General features: G+C 43.1%; 1 protein-coding gene across 3 annotated transcripts; it reads right to left on the reverse strand.

The window, feature by feature from the left end:
- Positions 1 to 7,143, reverse strand: LOC123165441 (NLR family CARD domain-containing protein 3). 3 transcript variants are annotated; one of them, XR_006483003.1, is made up of 18 exons: positions 6,666 to 7,143; positions 5,106 to 5,312; positions 4,933 to 4,991; positions 4,670 to 4,807; positions 4,213 to 4,287; positions 4,013 to 4,096; positions 3,827 to 3,888; positions 3,624 to 3,693; positions 2,917 to 2,992; positions 2,695 to 2,825; positions 1,521 to 1,580; positions 1,234 to 1,308; positions 1,053 to 1,157; positions 873 to 968; positions 708 to 788; positions 530 to 631; positions 221 to 452; positions 1 to 114 (listed from the first exon to the last, which is right to left on the reverse strand). XR_006483003.1 is itself a non-coding variant. In XM_044583084.1 (17 exons), exons 1-17 carry the CDS (start codon positions 7,018 to 7,020, stop codon positions 384 to 386), a joined length of 1,845 nt encoding a protein of 614 aa, XP_044439019.1. In that variant the 5' UTR covers positions 7,021 to 7,143; the 3' UTR covers positions 1 to 383. The 3 variants fall into 3 exon arrangements, 2 of the variants coding, with proteins under 2 accessions (XP_044439019.1, XP_044439020.1); XM_044583084.1 differs by having other exon boundaries at positions 1 to 452; XM_044583085.1 differs by having other exon boundaries at positions 1 to 452; positions 5,106 to 5,319; positions 6,666 to 6,949.
- Positions 7,144 to 16,649: the final 9,506 nt, after the last annotated feature.

Raw genomic sequence — 16,649 nt, forward strand, 5'->3', positions numbered from 1 at the left:
TTATGTAGTGATCGTATTATTCAAAAATAAATAAGTTATATATGTATGACAAATGACAACCAGACTAAAGAAAAAAAGCTGGCAAAAGTCGTCACTAATTAGCCAAATCCATACCTGAAATGAAGGATATGGTCCATTACAACCAATATAAGAATGGCAAGTGCCTCTGAAAATTTGCATATATACAGCTGAATGATTAAACTACAGTCAAGTAGTTTACCAAAATTTGTATAGCAAAGCATAAACCATGCTCTTCCCCCATTTCCTTTGATCTACTTGAGTAATGCCCAAAAGCCTCAATTACATAGTCAACTATGCAGAAACATCCACCGACAAGCTGAACCATCGGATAGCAGCTACAGTGCAATGAGAAACCATTTGTACTAATAATAAATGTCTATTTCCTTTCCACTCATCTCGTATACATGATCCCGTGCCTCGGTCAGAGCAACCTGTATTGACTCAAATAAATCGCCAACCTAACTTTAAATGTGCCACCATAAACGGACAAACTGGTAAGGAAACTAACCTGTCCAAATTTCCCAAAGAAGTTGTTAGCGAGCATTAATGATGTGACCGCAAGATCCTCATTGGCCTTGAGTGCTTGTGCCAATGCAAATGCTCCATCATCCTGTCACACGTATAAAGGATGTTGAGCATAGTGAAGATATGCCAATAGCTGACACACTGAAAACTGTATTTCTTACTCTAATTTCATTAAATCCAAGGTCAAGTGATTTCAAGGATTCATTGATTATCTTCAAACTTCGCGCCAAGCAGATAGCACCCTTCAGGAATAGGAAAAGAGTCAAAAAGGATGGATCATATAGCACATGCAAGTTTAACGAACATGTACCAACGATTACACATACATCATCTCCAAGTCCATTTGCCCGCAAATCCAATGTCGACAATGTTGTGTTATACTTCAAACAATCAGCAACGAACTCTGCACCTGACACACCTATCTGCAGGATACATAACTCGGCTGAAGAGGCAAGATTAAAAAACACTTAAATCTGCAGCTACGCTTCGATTAAGTTCTGAATTACCTGGCACCAACCAAGCTTAAGGGTTTGGAGTTTGCCGTTGAACTTGAGAACATCGCACAAAGCCTTTACACCCTCTGGTCCAATTGGATTATAACTCAACTCCAGCTACAAGTAACATTCTGAATCAGTGGAAGTGCCTTATTTCATGCAATAAAATGGTTTGGATGGTATGTTTACTTACTGTTGTCAGCACTTCATTCTCCTTCAGAGTTTCAGCTATTGCAGTTACCCCTCTAGAGTGAATGTTATTACCACCCTGAAAAGTAAAGGAACTTCAGAGCTCTTGCGCTAATGACAAAAATTTCATCGGAACTAATAGTTTCTGAAGTACAGCACAGAGCAACATGCAACCTTATTTGAGATTATGTGGTAATATGACTTTTTTTTAGGAATGTGTGGTAATAATGTAAAATTAAGTATTTGACATTTCTTTGTGTCAATGGTAAAAAATATACAAATAATACTCACAAAGTCCATAGTAGAAATTGTTTTGTTCTGTTTCAGAGCATCTGCCACCTTTTCAGCTCCCTGGAAAAAAAAATCATGTTAATCTACATTAAAAGCCAGTTGAATTGCACATGTAATGCTATGTATGGAACTCATGTGAGGTATCATGTATTTGTCATTATCTATTCAATGCAGTGAGAGTAGTATTAGCTAATAAACAATGAATAAGCAACAAGACTACAGAACAATGACTTGCTAGCTTCCAGCACTACAACAATCATGTGAAAGAAAGTAACATACATAAAGCACAAGTTCAAACATAAACAAGTCCAGAGTTCCAAGCAATTACATCTCCAGAGTCCATGTCAAATAAAGTACCAATAATGATGTTCACAATTTCACATCAGTTCAGCCTAGGTGATATCACGCAGATGCACATCCACAGTGAAGTCATGGTGCCTTTATTACTTGCTACAGGAGACAGGCCATGTGAGGCGATGGGCTGGGCCACATTTTTCCAAGCCCAGTGTGCTGCCAAATGACTAAAGGGGTGTACGTCTTGAGATTTCATGGTGCAATACATTTTCTAATCGACAATTCCCAGAAGGAAAAAATGGGCATGCCATGGATGGAGAATGTGGGCCTTGGGCCTACAGCCGGCACACCTGCTTGGAGGCCTACAACCGGCACACCTGCTTGGAGAGACAACTCATGTGCCTATCAATTAGTTACAGAAAGGCTATCAACAAGTATACGGATAGATTAGATAGTTATCAGTTAGAGATTGAGTTTGCTATTTACAATCTGTACCCAACCGTGGCTATAAAGCTAGGTCTTATATATTTCTAGGCAAACAATGAGAAATCAACTTATCCTTCCTAAATTCATCAATCTCTCCTAAGCAAGCCTCTCAGTACACAACAGGGTAGTAGATTCACTATATGCCTGCTAACTCGACTCAGTTTTTTCAGTTCAAAAGGAGAGGAAGAATAACCATAGGAATATGTTAGGTCGACTGAGATCTAGCCACACCCTTTAAGTTTCTGAAAAGGATCACAGTTACATCAAAAAGGTATAGCTCCACATGTTCCAGAAAAAAATGAAACTGACAGCCAAAAGTTCTAAAGCAGTCCTATTATATGTACACACCACAATACTTTTAACAAACGAGGGTAAACAGTAACAACAATACTACCTCGTCACCAACATCATCCATGTACAGGCTGAGCCACCGTAGAGACTTTGTCACTTTGATGAACTCAGCTACATAGAGAGAACCTTCTGATGTAATGTTGTTGTTACCAATATCCAAGACTGTTATCTTCCCTGTAACTCAGCCAAACAAGCAATGAATTATGAACTTTTACAACCAATCAACCAAATACAAGCTAGTTAATGTGGATAGCCAAAGAGACACCTTTGTGAGCAGATAATGCAGACATCAACACCCGTAATCCCTCGTTCCCAAATCCATTACCATGTAAATGAAGTTCCTAACAAATTTAAGGTTAATCAACATGAGAGAAAATGGACAAACAATAAGAACTCACAGGAACAAAAACATACTTCACAATTCAACCTAAGGTCCTAAAGATCTTTGGTCATATATGGTAGGAAAAGAGTTCTGTGGTTATCACCTCATGACAAGTACCAGCATGACTTCAAATTCCAAAACAAATTAGCATAGTGCCAGATACACAACAAGTTTCCAGATTGCTGAATCAAATTACTGCTATTGTATGTTATCTAACCTGGTTTTACATGCATATCTTTTGAAAATAAAACATGGGTATAACCATGATCACATGCATCCTTTCATTTTATATATGTTTCTTTTCCAAGTTAGTTGTTTTTTGGATAAATCCAGCCAACAGTGTTTAAACCTGAGAAAAACGAAAACAGATACATTGAAAAAGAAAGTAAACATGTAGGTGAGCAAATTGTTCCACACCATATCTGGACCCATCTAAAAATGTACTTTGCCCTTTAGTGAGCAAAATAAATATATTTGCGGACTTAATAGGCAGAATGCATGGTATCTGGTTTCCATGGAACATTGTAACTTAAAAAACAACCGATAACCAAACAATGTGGAAGTACGTAATCGGATATATCGAGTAGTACCCTGAGAGATTTGTTCCCTACAACTCCTTTTGCTAGGCTGGATGCACCGAGAGGACCACCATAGTTGCCACTAGAATACATCGAATAGAGTGTACAATTAGTTAGTAAGATTGATTCAAACACAATGTCAACTGTTCACAGCTTGGTATGCATATTCGTTGTAGCATCACGGGTAAAGGCACATAGGTTTGTGAGCGACTAACTTGAGATACAAACTCCGTAGCGTATTATTCTCAAGAAGTGCATCTGCAATACTTGCAAAACCCTGTTCCAAGACAAAAAAAACAAGGATGCTATCATAATTCCTCAAGCATGCAATCATATAGTAAGCCCTTTCTCCTTTTGTGATTCAAGTGAATGTATTTGCTTCAATAGATATTTATACATACACTGTATTCTATTGTATTGTTGCTAAGCTGTACAATACGTATTGTTTTGTTCTTTTTCAGCAGATCTGAAATTGCTTTTGCCCCCTGAAAAAAGAAATTGCATGTTACATCACAAAAGGTAAACACACACACAAACACAGAGAGAGGGGGGGGGGGGGGGGGGGGAGAGAGAGAGACAGAGAGAGAGAGAGAGAGGAAACCTCATCTCCGATATTTGTACTGTTCAGGAAGAGCTTCTGAATACCTACGTTTTCGATCAATATATCTGAAAGACACTGTAAGCATTCATGAGTGTTACATTCAGTGGGAATTATGCAAATATACTCAATTACTGTTCTGCATTTCTTAAAAAAATTGCATGCCAAGGTCAGGTTTGCTGCTAATGAAATCAGACCTAAATATTTGAAACTAACATGAGGTGAAAACCTCCTAATAGGGATGGATGCGAACAATCATAATGCAAATCAGATGACAGAATTATCATGCAACACTGGCCAGACAGGAAAAACAAGTCATAGTAAGTAACTGAAAAGCTATTTACTCTACAATTTCAGAGCACAAAATCAGAACATAATATATGATTTGCATGGTATACAACAGACAAACTACAGAACAAAATGGAAGGCAGGGATGATAAATTGATAAGGTTGAGAAGACCTTAGCTCCTTCATCTCCAATGATATTTCCAGATAAATTGAGAGTCTTCAAAGCTGTGTTTATCTGGAGAATGCCATCGAAAGCTTCTATTCCCGCAGCTGTTATCGCATTACCCGAAAAGTCCACCTCTTCAGCACTCTGGGAACAAAGAAAACAACAAATGTTCACAAAGATATTAGGAAATCTGAAAGTGCTATGTCTGCTACATTACATATCTAACCTTGTTATAGGCTAAGATTCAAGCACTACATTAGATATCTAACCTTGTTATAGGCTAAGCTTTCTGCTAGAAAGAATAGTCCCTCATCCCCGAATTGACGGCCTGCCAAACAACTGGGCTATTAAAGAGAAAGGTAATATAGTACACTAGTTGTCTTACAAGAGCTTTAGCTCGCATTTGCTAGCAAAATATTTTAACTTCGGTTCTTTGAAATACCTGCCATGTTAACGGTTTTCAGTGTCCGAAGTTCCTTATAAAACTTGTTTAGATTTTTCTTCGACTCCTTTTGGGCTTTAATGCTTGTAGATGTTGACAAATTGGAGCCGGCAGCAAAGGACCATGTGACCCCAGAAGACGTAGGTTCTCCAGAATTCTGATCCTTTCTCTTTAGGGGGAGGAAATTCTCAACCACCTTCCAAATGACTGTCCTCTGAAACAGAGAATTAGTAGCCATTCCAGATACCAACTCTCAAAACAAGATGTACAACAACATGTGAGCAGATTATGAACTTTGCATCCTGTACAGCATACATCTGTAGTAAGGTCCCATTAAGATTAAGACTTTCATTTGGTACCAATGTGGAGGGCTAGTTCGAAGTTTGAATAAAAGGCTAGTTCGAAGTTTGAATAAAAGACAATCTGGCCAAGCGCAATTGGAATGGCAACAAAAAGTGCTGTCGTTGCGATCAGGACGAAACAATTCAAGATCTTCTCTCTTTTGCCCCTCCGCTCGTCTCATATGGCAGATTATTTTTCTGGCCTTCAACCTATTTCCGCCAGCTAGTATCTTGAATATGTTTGGAAATTGGCTACCTGGGGTAAATGGACAACTAAAGGCTCAGGTGGCGTGTGTGCCTTATGTTGGGCTATGTGGCATTGTCGTGATGATATTATTTGTAACAAAAAAAAAACTTCCTGCAGGTTATTCATGTGGGCACACATAAGAACCGAATGTGGTGCTTACTGCAGCGTGTGGAGGCATGGGATTCTCTAGTCTCGAAGAGCATCTCCAGCAGCTCCCTTATTCCAAAAAAAAAAAAAATCACGTATAGGGGAAATTGACAACAAAAACGCGCTCCAGCAGTTTCCCTGAACCCAATAAATTTTGACCACAATAGGGGAGCAATGTCCTGGTCCAGCAATAGGATTACTGATGCATCAGTTGTATACTACCTCCATCCGGGTTTATTAGTCACCAATGTATTTTGGGTCAAAGTTTGACCACATATTTTTGACTAGAAAAATGTTAATGCATGTCACCAAAAATTATGTTGTTGGATTCGTATTTGAATGTAGTTTCCAATGATATTATTGTCGCTACAGTTAACTTATATTTTACTAGTTAAATTTATGGTCAAAATATGACCCAAAATACAAGGACTAGTAAACCCGGACGGAGGTAGTATCATGCAATCATTCACGGTTGTGGTCTTTCTGAATCTGTCTTTCTTTGTTTTTGCTTGTATAAGCATCAAAAACTTAACAATAAAGATGGTTGCGTGCATCAATCGATGCATAGGTCAGGTCGTCAGGGGCATTCACTCCTTTTCGGGGGAAATTTGTAACTAGGAAATCACGCCATCAGCTGGTCAGTGGTCAACACTGTGCACGTACTCTAAGGAACACTAGGCATCAACAGTCAGAGTATTTCGTAGGAGATGTGCCCAGTAGGGAGCAGGGAACAGAGCATCTGCTCGTGATGATAAGATGACTGTTCGACTATTATAAGTTGGAAATTGGAAGAGAAAGCATAGAGAGGAAACAGTCAGGCTATACCAAAGCTCAGCGCGAGCAACGCCCCAGCCGGGACGATGTAGCGAGTGATGCCCCCCGCTCCCGCACCCAAGGGGCGCACGACGGGCTCCCCTTGCTCCTCGCGGTAGGCTCTCCGGCGCGCGCCCCCGCGTCCGACCCCGGGGAGCTTGTCCTGGCTGTGAATTCCGTCGAACGCCTCGGGCGCAGCCCGCGGCGCCACGCTCCACCGGCGGGCGCGCGGCGGCAGGGAGGGGAGGCGCCGAGGCAGAAGCTTCGGGCCGGAGGAGGCGCAGCGCCGATGGGAGGAGCAGGAGGAGGGCGCGACGAGGGAGGGCTTGAGGGGGCGGGCGGAGGAGAGGAGGAGGGAGGACTCCATTGGATGCGGATGGTGTCCGCCGGAGATGTGGACGGGGTTTTGGGAGGGGAGAGAGCTTTTCTTTCCGGGGCAGGAGAGGGTAAGGTTGTGGATTACGCCGGGTCAGGTTTCGAATTTTACCCGGTCTCGCTACTGAACTGCGACATGATAGAGCCTTGGAGTAACTCCGTGTGCTGTCTCCTAAATTTAACTCTTCAAAATTTGGGAGTTTAAATTTCTGTGCACTTGCTGATTCGATTAGGGCGTGTTTGGTTGTCTGCATATGGCCCAGCCTGGCCCGTGCGGGAAGAACTTGGCCCGTTTGGTTGCATGTGTTTACTGTGCGCCCCGCATGGCACGGAACTTAAAGCACGTCCAGACCAGGCCCAGGGGAAATGCCTGAATCGGTAGTAGCTCGCGAGCCCAGTTCGGGCGAGGCAGGGGAGGGCGACGCGCTTCTTTCCTCGTGCGACCACAGAGATGGCGCGAGCTTGCCGCGTCGCCGAAAAATCGGCGGGAGGATTTTGGCTCACCTCCCGCCGAGTCCACCCCTATTTAGCCCCCTCCCTCACCGCCCCAACTCCCGCCACAATTCTCCCTCCGTTCGAGCTTTCCCGCCGACGCGCATCGGCACCGACGAGCAGGTAACCGGCGCATCTTCATCAGCCGGCGGTCCACGGCGTCGACGCTCCTTCACCAGCCGGCGTTGATCTTCTACGACTGTCTCCCCTCGTCCTTGAGCTGCAGTCATGGCCTCTGTGAGTTCAATCCCCCTTTTTCTTTTTTTTTCTAGCTAGATCTGAGCTGCATCTAGGGTTTGATCTAGATGCATGGTTGATTAGTGGTTTGATCTGTGAGCTCATATGGTTGATTGCTATGCTGCGGTTGCAATTTGTGGTAGGGCTAGATGTTCAAGCATGTGGTAGGCTAAATTAGTAGTAGAGTTTGAAGTTGAACCTTGTGCTTGTGTTGATTCATGATTAGATCTGTGATTTGTAACTATTGGTGGTCCATTTGTAGCATGTTGTTTGTTGTAGATGTATGTTCGTGCTCATAGATTGTCCGGAATGCTTAATATGATAGCGATGAACCATGTGATTAGTATGATAGTGATGAAGCATGTGCTTGCTATGATAGTGATGAACCATGTACATGTATGCTCCTGCTTTCATGGATTCGTCCGGTATGTTGTGTGCTATGTTTATTGTCAATGTGTGCTACGATTGTAGGACATGACCACGCAGACGCAAGATCTTAGTCAGGCCCTTGTCCTGTCCGACAGCCAGTTTGCTCCATCGTTTGTCGAGGACTCGCAGCCTATGTCCGAGATGGCACCTGATTCAGAGGTGTTCGCGTATGATTCCCTCTATGTGCCAGTAGTGCTCGTTGAGCCAACTCCTCCTGTTGCTGCTGCCGTTGCACTCAAGGTAGCAATAGCAAAGGCAAAGAAGGATGGTAGGTCGAACAACATGAAGTGGTAGCCGTTCATGTCCACGTTCGTACTGAACAAGATGTGTGAGCTCATTTCTAGTGGAGTTAGGACTGACAAGGGCTTCAAGGAGGTGCACTTGAACACCGTTGCGAAGCAGGTGTTCGAGTTCTGTGGGCAAGAGGTGTCTGCCACCCAGGTGTACAACCACCCGAGGAAGTGGAGAGGTCGATGGATCCAAGTGTCCAAGCTGAGAGACCTTAGCGGCGCCTCATGGGATGAGAACACTTGCTCCATAGTTCTGGAGGCAGAGCACTACGCCGGCCATGTCGCGGTTAGCTCACAACCCTCTTCCTTTTCATACTGTCCACCATTGCCTACTCCTAATCACAACTAACAACACTTGTGTTTCATTCTTAGGACCACCCAACACACCCATACAAAACTACAGTTAGATGCAGCACATCTTCTCCTTCGGGCTGGCAACTGGGAAGCATGCCATGGGCTCGGGGGAGCCTCTTGGTTCTCCCATGCCACACTTCCCTGGGACCCCGGACGTCGAGGTCCTTGCTCGCCCTGACAAGCCCTTCGTGAAGCCCTTTGATAGTCTCCGTTGTATCTACTTTTCCAAACTATTTTGCCCTTATTTTGGACTCTAACTTGCATGATTTGAATGGAACTAACCCGGACTCACGCTGTTTTCAGCAGAATTGCCATGGTGTTATTTTTGTGCAGAATAAAAAGTTCTCGGAATGACCTGAAACTTCACGGAGATAAGTTTTGGAATTAATAAAAAATATTGGCGAAAGAATCAAGTGAAGGGGCCCCACACCCTGGCCACAAGGGTGGAGGGCACGCCCTCTGACCTTGTGGGCCCCCTGGACCTCCACCGACCTCAACTCCAACTCCATATATTCACGTTAGGGGAGAAAAAATCAAAAAGAAGGATTCATCGCGTTTTACGATACGGAGCCACCGCCAAGCCCCGTTCTTCCTCGGGAGGGCAAATCTGGAGTCCGTACGGGGCTCCGGAGAGGGGAATCCGTCGCCATCGTCATCATCAACCATCATCCATCACCAATTTCATGATGCTCACCGCTGTGCGTGAGTATCCCATCGTAGGCTTGCTGGACCGTGAATCCGTGATGGGTTGGATGAGAGTTACCATGTAATCGAGTTAGTTTTGTTAGGGTTTGATCCCTAGTATCCAGTATGTTCTAAGATTGATGTTGTTATGACTTTGCTATGCTTAATGCTTGTCACTAGGCCCCAAGGGCCATGATTTCAAATCTGAACCTATTATGTTTTCATGAATATATTTGTGTTCTTGATCCTATCTTGCAAGTCAATAGTCACCTACTACGTGTTATGATCCGGCAACCCTGGATTGACAATAGTCGGGACCACTCCCGGTGATGACCGTAGTTTGAGGAGTTCATGTATTCACTAAGTGCTAATGCTTTGGTCCGGTACTCTATTAAAAGGAGGCCTTAATATCCCTTAGTTTCCAATAGGACCCCGCTGCCACGGGAGGTTAGGACAAAAGATGTCATGCAAGTTCTTTTCCATAAGCACGTATGACTATATTCGGAATACATGCCTACATTATATTGATGAACTGGAGCTAGTTCTGTGTCACCCTATGTTATAACCGTTGCATCATGAATGCCATCCGACATAATTATCCATCATTGATCCATTACCTACGAGCTTTTCACAAATTGATCTTTGCTTCGTTACTCTTCCGCTGCTACTGTTACAATCGTTACAAAACTGCTACTGTTACTTTTGCCACCGTTACCGCTACTTCCATACTACTTTGCCACTAAATATTTTGCTGCAGATATCAAGTCTTTCAGGTGTGGTTGAATTGACAACTCAACTACTAATATTTGAGAATATTCTTTGGCTCCCCTTGTGTCGAATCAATAAATTTGGGTTGAATACTCTACCCTTGAAAACTGTTGCGATCCCCTATACTTGTGGGTTATCAAGACCTTTTTCTGGCGTCGTTGCCGGGGAGCATATCTCTATTCTCTGAGTCACTTGGGATTTATATCTGTTGATCACTATGAGGAATTTGAAAGATCAAAGAACTAAGATTTTTCCCTCAACTACGAGGGGAGGTAAGGAACTGCCATCTAGCTCTGCATTTGATTCTCCTTCTGTTTTAAGTAAACTTGCGACACCTACACCTGCTATTGATTCTGATATGTCGCATGTTATTGATGATGGCAGTTCTGCTATGCATGATGCTTATGATGAAACTACTTCTCTGCTTGATAATACTGTGCCACTTGGTGAATTTCTTGATGAACAACTTGCTAGGGTTAGAGAGAATGAAATTACTGAAACTGATGATATTATTGAAATTGATGATTATGATTCTCCCCCTAGATATGAATTGCCTGTTGTGTCTGAGGGTTATGTTATGGATGAAGAAACAGCTAGAGACTTCTTTGCTTGCAATGATAGAGAAGATCTTAAGAAATTGTTAGTTAAGCTGAAAGAAAAATCCTTGAATGCTAGAATGAAATATGATCCCGCTTTTGCTATTTCACCTATCTTTGTTACTAATAAGGATTATGAATTCTCTGTCGATCCTGAGTTAATTACTTTGGTTGAATCTGATTCTTTTCATGGTTATGAATCTGAAACTGTTGTGGCACATCTTACTAAACTAAATGATATAGCCACCCTATTTGCTCATGAGGAAAAAAATTGCTATTACTATATTCTTAAATTGTTTCCTTTCTCATTAAAGGGTGATGCTAAGATATGGTTTAATTCTCTTGCTCCTGGTTGTGTGTGTAGTCCTCGGGATATGATTTACTACCACTACTGCAGGATGCTGCTAACGCGACACTACGATCAGAGACCCTTCGAGGAAACTGTGTGCGATGCAATAATCGTAAACGGTGGTGTAAAAAATCATCAAAAAAGGTGCAAAACGTTTGGGATGACGGATGCATCAAACACGGTTCAGATTTTAGTTGCGTGTGCGATTCAGGGCATACGGTTCAGTTCAATTAACCGTTTTCGATGAGCAGGAACAAAAGAAACGGGCAGCCAGATGAAGGTGTGTGCGATGTACAGCATACGGTTCACTCAGATGGACTATTTGTGATTAGGCAACACAAAAGAAACGGTTAGCCAGATCAAGGTGTGTGCGATGTGCAGCATACAGTTCACTCAGATCAACTGTTTGTGATTAGGCAACACAAAAGAAACGGTCAGCCAGATCAAGGTGTGTGCGATATACGACATGCGGTTCACTCGGATGAACTGTTTGCATTTAGACAAGAGAACAGAAACGGTTCAATATAACAAATACCATAAATATTGCAAGGTTCAAATTCAAAGATTACAACTCCCAAATTCAAACATTGCAAGCTGCATCATTTCTGAAAAGGGATCAGCTGCTGACAAGTCATGTATGGGTTTGACACAATGACTTCCAATTGCTTTGCCATATGCTCTTCAGATATGAAGTTTGGCATTTTTGGAGGCTCTTCCATTCCGCAGTACCTGCCGGCTCTGATAATCATACCATTCATCTTTCCTAATTAAATGTGTGTTCAACCTCAGTACCCTCAGCACCTTTGCTCTGGCAAGAAAGAACCTGGCGAGTGTAATCTCCGGTAAGGTCCCTCGGTAGGATTTCAAAGTAATATTTGAGAGATGCAGATCCAGACATTCGATGTGATTGTCGTTATAAACATTATCCACCTCCGGGCCTATTATTATTTGCAAAAGAAGAGAACGTGTTAGTGCCTACATGCAGTTTTGAACACTGCTACACACCCATTTGGTTTGCAGGATTTGTAAAATGCACCAACGTGCCATCTTCGATCTGGCATGATTAATATGGGCATTTGATTACAATCTAGAAACATGTAGCCTTCTTCACAAGAGGTTGGATTGGATGAAAAATTCCCTAAGAAAACTAGTACAGATGAATCCAACGGAGAAATGCTTATGGACGGTTGTAACCATATGAATGAAGCAACCAATATGGGGTGGGGGTGTATGTCCTAAAATCCTCCAAAATTCCTTCAGAAATCGTAGTACATTGTCATTGTAAACTTGGGAAAAGGTGCAAAAATTGAACTCCTTTATGGTTAACATTTAACAGGAAAGGAACATCACCTCGATATACAGCTTCTTCAGGCACGAAAAGCATCTCAGGCAACTGACAACTTGGTCCAGGTTGGGGCCGACAGATTCTAGTGCCAACACCTTCACTGTGCCCAGAGTCTGGGTGAAGCTTCGCTGGATGACAGACGAACATACATCTTCAAAACTAGAAATAACGGTGATATCGAGGAGTATAAGGCGACTGTTGTACCTGAAAGTTGTAGTATTTGACAGACGAGTAGCCCACCACTTTCAATTTTGGCGCAAAAATGACATTGATTCTTGTTGGACCTTGTTGATCAACTACAAGTAATCTATCAAGTGAAGGTGTGTCCTGGATGACCATATTGTGGTCCACCTTTTGTGATCTCTTGTTGCAGCACCAACAACACACATAAATAGTCCGGAGAGTCCTGGAGGTGATGTGCAAGGTACTTGACCAATTCATCCCCTGAAGACGAAGAAACTCGAGTGCAGTACAGCCGCGGAGCCGGCGCTCCATGTCATCCTTTGGGATGCGGACGGCGACGAGCTCGAGGTGCTTCAGTCGTGGTAGAAAAAGAGCGGGTGCGTCATTAAGGGGGGGAAGGCAATTCATGAACTTGGCGAGGCGCAGGGTGGGTGCGAAGCGGAGCGCGGACATTGGCAGCAAGTGCATATGCCCATCATTAAAACTGAGCTTCTCGAGCTGATCTATGGCGGGCGATCGGAACCACTCGTCAAGCTTGGCTCGGTCCTTGCCATTGGAACGGAACTTGCCCATGATAAGGCCTTTGATTGGGCCATGGTGACTGCCGAGGATCTGGGAGAACGCATCCAAGCTTTGGCGATAGCCATGGCAGAGCTTGTGGGCGTCGAGGAGGTCGACAGGGGTGAGGAGCCATAGGGGGAACCACCGCCGGGAAAGGGCGGCTGTCCTCGCCCGATATTTGATTGGGAGGAGGGATATGATGACTATCAACATATCATCGGGGAGGTTGTTGATGAAGTCTAGGCCTGCTGGAGTCGCTAGCGGTTCTTTCTTGACCCGCCTCCGCTTGTTGGTAGCCTCGTTCTCCACCTCGTCGGCGGCGACGGAAACCTCTATCTCCATATTCACGCCGTGCTCCGGTGCTTCAGCAGCCCCGGCGTCGCCACTCCCTCCGATGGGGCGCTTCAACGGCATCCTCGTACATTGACGGCTTTGAGGACTCAGAGCGGCATCGAGGATGCGGGAGGAGAGAGAGGAATTGTGTGTGTGGTGAGGATGGGGGGTGCGACCGCTCGGTGCCACCATTAATATAGACCAGTGGGAGCGAGGCGGGCGGCAGTCCAAGGCTGTCTCGCTTCCCGGTGAGAACGACTGCTTAATCTCTAGTATGAATGAGATCTATGCTTAATTACTGAATTTTAGTTGCAAAAAAGATAGTGCTATTGATTTTTAGCTACATATTTTGACAAATCGCAGTGTCTCTTGGCTTAGCGCCGAAGTGTGGCTTTAATTTGCATACCGCAATCTGAACCGTTTGCGTTGAAGAGATGCACAGATCCTGCGTTGAACAGCTTGTATGCTTCCCGGTGAGCCTGTGCACCGGACTGCACTCGCACGCCTCCCGTTCAGTCAAGCAGCTGTCCACACGGCACCTCCTATAGCCATTAAAACCAAGACACGTGGCGTCACGTGAATGGTTAACAGAACGCACACGGTTTGAATTATACAAACGTTTGAGATATTAAAGTGGCAGCTATTTTTTCAAAATGCCTTTGTTGGCTGTCATTATTCGAGTGCACCTTCTCTCAAAATGGACACGAAAAATACCATAGCATGTCGGGTGCCATTCCATGATAGCATGCCAAGTTTCATGAATTTCAGACGAGTTTTAGATTTACTAGAATTTAAAAACCAGGTATCTCAATGTTTTGTCGGCAATCAACGGTGCCCTGGTGTTTGAAATTCATTCCCATTTCTTGCATGGGACCTAAGCATGCACCCAAGGATACATATTTGTTTTTTCAACCAATTTATATGCACTAGAGTATGTGCGTGTAGTTCAAATTTAAATTATGCACATAAATGCATTAAAAACTCAGTTAATGCATAAAAATGTCCAAACGAACCCCGAAAAATCACAAAAATTGACACAACACTCCTGTTGTTCTATGTTGACACGAGAAAAAAAATTGAAAGCAATAAGAGGCAATGGATATCGTTTCGTCCCCAAAGGTGGGACATTCCCTATAGAAACCATCATGCTTGTTGTGAGAAGCTCTGGTTTGTGAGAAGCTTATACCCAAACCTGCCCCAAATGGGACAAAAAAAATTACCATGGCATGTTGATGCCGCTCCATGATACCATGCCAAGTTTCATGAATTTCAGACGAGGTTGATTTACTAGAATTTAAATACCAAGTATCTCAACGTTTTGCCGGCAATCAACGGTGCCCTGGTGTTTGAAATTCATTCCCATTTCTTGCATGGGACCTAAGCATGCACCCAAGGACATAGATTTGATTTTTCAACCAATTTATATGCACTAGAGCATGTGCATGTAGTTCAAATTTGAATTATGCACATAAATGCATTGAAAACTCAGTTAATGCATAAAAATGTCCAAGCGAACCCCGAAAAATCAGAAAAATTAACACAACACTCATGTTGTTCTATGTTGACACGAGAAAAAATTTGAAAGCAATAAGAGGCAATGGATATCGTTTCGTCCCCAAAGGTGGGACGTTCCCTATTGAAACCATCTTGCTTGTTGTGAGAAGCTCTGGTTTGTGAGAATCTTATACCCAAACCTGCCCCAAATGGGACAAAAAATTTACAGCGGCATGTTGATGCCGCTCCATGATACCATGCCAAGTTTCATGAATTTCAGACGAGTTTTGGATTTACTAGAATTTAAAAACCAGGTATCTCAATGTTTTGCCGGCAATCAACGGTGCCCTGGTGTTTGAAATTCATTCCCATTTCTTGCATGGGACCTAAGCATGCACCCAAGGACACAGATTTGATTTTTAAACCAATTTATATGCACTGGAGCATGTGCATGTAGTTCCAATTTGAATTATGCACATAAATGCATTGAAAACTCAGTTAATGCATAAAAATGCCCAAACGAACCCCAAAAAATCACAAAAATTGACACAACACTCCTGTTGTTCTATGTTGACATGAGAAAAAATTTGAAAGCAGTAAGAGGCAATGGATATCGTTTCGTCCCCAAAGGTGGGACGTTCCCTATCGAAACCATCATGCTTGTTGTGAGAAGCTCTGGTTTGTGAGAAGCTTATACCCAAACCTGCCCCAAATGGGACAAAAAATTACCATGTCATGTTGGTGCCGCTCCATGATACCATGCCAAGTTTCATGAATTTCAGACAAGTTTTGGATTTACTAGAATTTAAAAACCAGGTATCTCAACGTTTTGCCGGCAATCAACGGTGCCCTGGTGTTTGAAATTCATTCTCATTTCTTGCATGGGACCTAAGCATGCACCCAAGGACACAGATTTGATTTTTAAACCAATTTATATGCACTGGAGCATGTGCATGTAGTTCAAATTTGAATTATGCACATAAATGCATTGAAAACTCAGTTAATGCATAAAAATATCCAAACGAACCCCCAAAAATCAGAAAAATTGACACAACACTCCTGTTGTTCTATGTTGACACGAGAAAAAATTTGAAAGCAATAAGAGGCAATGGATATCGTTTCGTCCCCAAAGGTGGGACGTTCCCTATTGAAACCATCATGCTTGTTGTGAGAAGCTCTGGTTTGTGAGAATCTTATACCCAAACCTGCCCCAAATGGGACAAAAAATTTACAACGGCATGTTGATGCCGCTCCATGATACCATGCCAAGTTTCATGAATTTCAGACGAGTTTTGGATTTACTAGAATTTAAAAACCAGGTATCTCAACATTTTGCCGGCAATCAACGGTGCCCTGGTGTTTGAAATTCATTCCCATTTCTTGCATGGGACCTAAGCATGCACCCAAGGACACATATTTGATTTTTAAACCAATTTATATGCACTGGAGCATGTGCATGTAGTTCCAATTTGAATTATGCACATAAATGCATTGAAAACTCAGGTA

The sequence above is a fragment of the Triticum aestivum genome, chromosome 7D (genome assembly GCF_018294505.1).
Source record: "Triticum aestivum cultivar Chinese Spring chromosome 7D, IWGSC CS RefSeq v2.1, whole genome shotgun sequence".
Lineage (NCBI taxonomy): Eukaryota > Viridiplantae > Streptophyta > Magnoliopsida > Poales > Poaceae > Triticum > Triticum aestivum.